Here is a 3,198-nt window from a genome sequence, read left to right as displayed (position 1 = left end):
GAAAGAGAGAGAGAGAGAGAGAGAGAGAGAGAGAGAGAGAGAGAGAGAGAGAGAGAGAGAGAGAGAGATTGAAATTAATATTTTGCAGTTTTCTATGCTTTTATTAAAACCAATGATATGAAACTAATCTTGCGTCTTCATAAAACCAAAAGGAGTAAAATTAAAACTCTAACAAACAAGTGTTTATTTCCTTTTCACAAAGTTCATGATAACCGGGACATATTATGACCAGACAAGGCTTCAATGACTGTACATACAATTTAATTACAGTTAATTAATATTAGAAAGTATAGAAAGTAAACTTATGAGAGAGAAAGAGAGAGAGATTGAAATTAATATTTTGCAGTTTTCTATGCTTTTATTAAAATCAATAATATGAAACTAATCTTGCGTCTTCATAAAACCAAAAGGAGTAAAATTAAACTCTAACAAACAAGTGTTTGTTTCCTTTTCACAAAGTTCTGAACAGTAACTTTAAAGCAGTTGCAACATCAAAGGTGGATAAGAATCCTTAGATGTTTTTGTTTCCTGGGCAACCCTGCATCTGCTTTTGACATGACGATCTCTTCCCTGTCTGAACTTGAACTCCACGCCACAAAACTGGCACCGAAACTCTGGCATTGGTGCATGCTTCAGCCTGTGCTGAGTTAAAGCCTTCTTCGATGGGCACACTCCGGGGCATTCATCGCACGGAAAGCTCTGTGGTTTGCTGCTGCAGGAGTGCTGTGCAAGACTGGTCCTGCTCTGGTAAGTCTTCTTACAGGCAGCACAGCTGAATGGCTTCTTCTTTTCATGGCCGTTCAAGTGAGACTCCAGCGCGACTTGACTAACCAGCGCCTTTTTACAGATGAAACACTGGAAACCCTCTTCGTGAGTAGCCCTGATATGTCGCCTGAGATTTGGCAAGTGCTTGTAGGTGTTTCCACAAGCGGTACACAGGTGAGTCTTCCCCCTGTCCTTCTTCGCAGGCTTCGCAGGCGTGCTGCTGGCTGGGGGTGGTCCTGGGTCAGCCTGGGTAGTTTCCACTTGAATCTCCTGAGATATGTCCAGGTCAATACCACTGCCGTCCATGATCCCAGAATACTCCATCTACAAACAGAACGCATCTCAAACCCTATTAGTGTTTTTGTTTTCAAATCAACATTCCTTTATATAGCTATTCTGATGAACACGTGGGGGAATTCGGGGTCTGTGATTGGATGGTCTCTTCCGATCATCAAAGCATAATGCGGCGGAAGTCGGCCATTTCACTCAATATCCAAAAGCATATTGTCGATAACAAAGACGCATGGTTCCGATTTCTTCCACGTGTATAAAGTACACGCATACCTCGCCAGGTTTGTTTCTGTGACTAGTCGACAGACGATGCCATTTGCTTTGTGTGTGTTTTTGTTGTTGCTTACTGTACATGACATACATTACGTGTAAAATCCAGTTCTTTAACAGGCAACAAACTTTGCAATTTTCCAGAAGCTGCAATGTGAAGCGACCTATCTCTGATTCTAGCAGACGATCTCTCCAATGTTTAACACAAAATCAGCAAACTCTCCTGTCACATAGAACGTCCATTGTATAGTGCAATGTTGAAATGAAGTTACCGGTCTGAAACATTTAGTCGTTTCTTTTGAGACAATCCTTGTTCTCTTATCATCTACAGATTTACCGCAGTCTTCACCACGCGAATTCCCAACAGACGTCAGAATTTCGAACATACAATCTACGTAGGCAAGCATGATACGTCATGACGTCATATGATTCCTAGCATATTGACGTAATGCTAAACATCCGGTTATCTCGAGTTTTCTCCGTAATACATGTCCGTGGGTTTTTCAATGTTCGGTTATTTCCGTGGCTTCATGCCGAAAGGGAACCGTCGTCTGCAATCAGCGACCTGGACCATTCTGGCACTTGTTGCTGACAAAAACATGATTTTAACACAGAATTTAATGTCAGAATAGCTATATAAACGCCATTGTGTTTTCATCGTAGCAATAGGGTCCGATATTTAGACTCGACCAAGTATAATGCGACTCGTCTTCGACTCGTCGGCATTATACTTGTCTCGTCTAAATATCGGGCCCTATTGCTACGCTGAAAACACAATAGCTGGTAATGAAAGTGGTGTGTGTTGCTAGGATAATGAGCGTGAAATAATTGAGAGATGTCATTGAGGCTGCATTTTTGTCTAACCCTTTTTCTGTCTAGGCGCAATAGTGCAATTCTGGCTAGTTTGTCGGCAGTATTAGTAGGAAGTATAAAAAGACACAAAACATCTCACTATTGGTCGTACATTTGGTGAAGCAGAGAACTATATTATCTCTATACCTTCCTGTCACTGGAAGCAGCAACACTTGAAAGCATAAGTTCCCTTGACAAACGTCATTTATGATTGGCGTCATCTATGAATGACGTCACTGTCGAGACAAGTGCCGGTATCGGCAAACCTTGTCGCGGCAAAGGGCTAAACAGAGATCTGTAGTATCTCTGGGCTAAATAAAATAATGTGTATACGTTTTAGTAGCAACAAGGTAGCAAGAAAGTGGGAACTAAGCAGCGCAGCGAAAAACCAGTCATAAGCGCATCCGATCCGAAAAATCAAGCTATCATAAGCGCACAGGGGGGTATTTCATAAGAGCACCCGACCACAAATCAGCGACCTGCCCTGTGTTTTGGATAGTTATTCAATAGATACGCATTTTTTTGTAAAAAGAGCAACGTGAATAAGTAGCGCTACATTTCGAGTTTTGACAACTGTAATATGGTTGCAGGATAATTAGTATTTTAGGAGTTATTACATTTTTTCTGCAGACACTCACCTCGTGCCCCGCTCTTCGTATCATACGCTCATCCGCTAAAAGGGGTTATTCTAAGATCACCCAGCATATCATAAGCCCACCTCTGATTGAAGGGCCTGAACGTGTAGCGGGCTGGGGAAAAAAAGGAATTACCTCAATAATCTGCAGTGCATCGTCTGTGCCGCTGACTCTGCGTAGGTATAATCTGCCCCTAACACATTTCCACTCTACGCACAACACAACCAGACTGCTGAATTATGGTATGTGTCGAAGTAGACGGGTCCTCTCATCACATGACAGATATGCGGCGGTGTGTACACTCGTTTTCATAAGATGGATGGAGCCTTTAAATAGTAATTTGATTTTAATCTCCAAAACAGGCTGCTGCTTACACCTAACAACC

The 3,198-nt window shown here is 42.1% G+C and overlaps 1 protein-coding gene across 1 annotated transcript; it reads right to left on the bottom strand.

The window, feature by feature from the left end:
- Positions 1-474: 474 nt before the first annotated feature.
- Positions 475-1,071, bottom strand: LOC138961260 (gastrula zinc finger protein XlCGF7.1-like). Its single transcript, XM_070332862.1, has one exon. It carries the CDS (start codon positions 1,069-1,071, stop codon positions 475-477), a length of 597 nt encoding a protein of 198 aa, XP_070188963.1.
- Positions 1,072-3,198: the final 2,127 nt, after the last annotated feature.

This window comes from Littorina saxatilis, linkage group LG3 (genome assembly GCF_037325665.1).
Source record: "Littorina saxatilis isolate snail1 linkage group LG3, US_GU_Lsax_2.0, whole genome shotgun sequence".
NCBI lineage: Eukaryota > Metazoa > Mollusca > Gastropoda > Littorinimorpha > Littorinidae > Littorina > Littorina saxatilis.
The sequence above is the reverse complement of the archived record's forward strand: the minus strand, read 5'-3'. Positions and strand labels throughout refer to the sequence as shown.

Excerpts from the sequence above, each read along its gene's own strand:
- LOC138961260 (XM_070332862.1), bottom strand. The coding sequence starts at position 1,071 with ATGGACGGCAGTGGTATTGACCTGGACATATCTCAGGAGATTCAAGTG.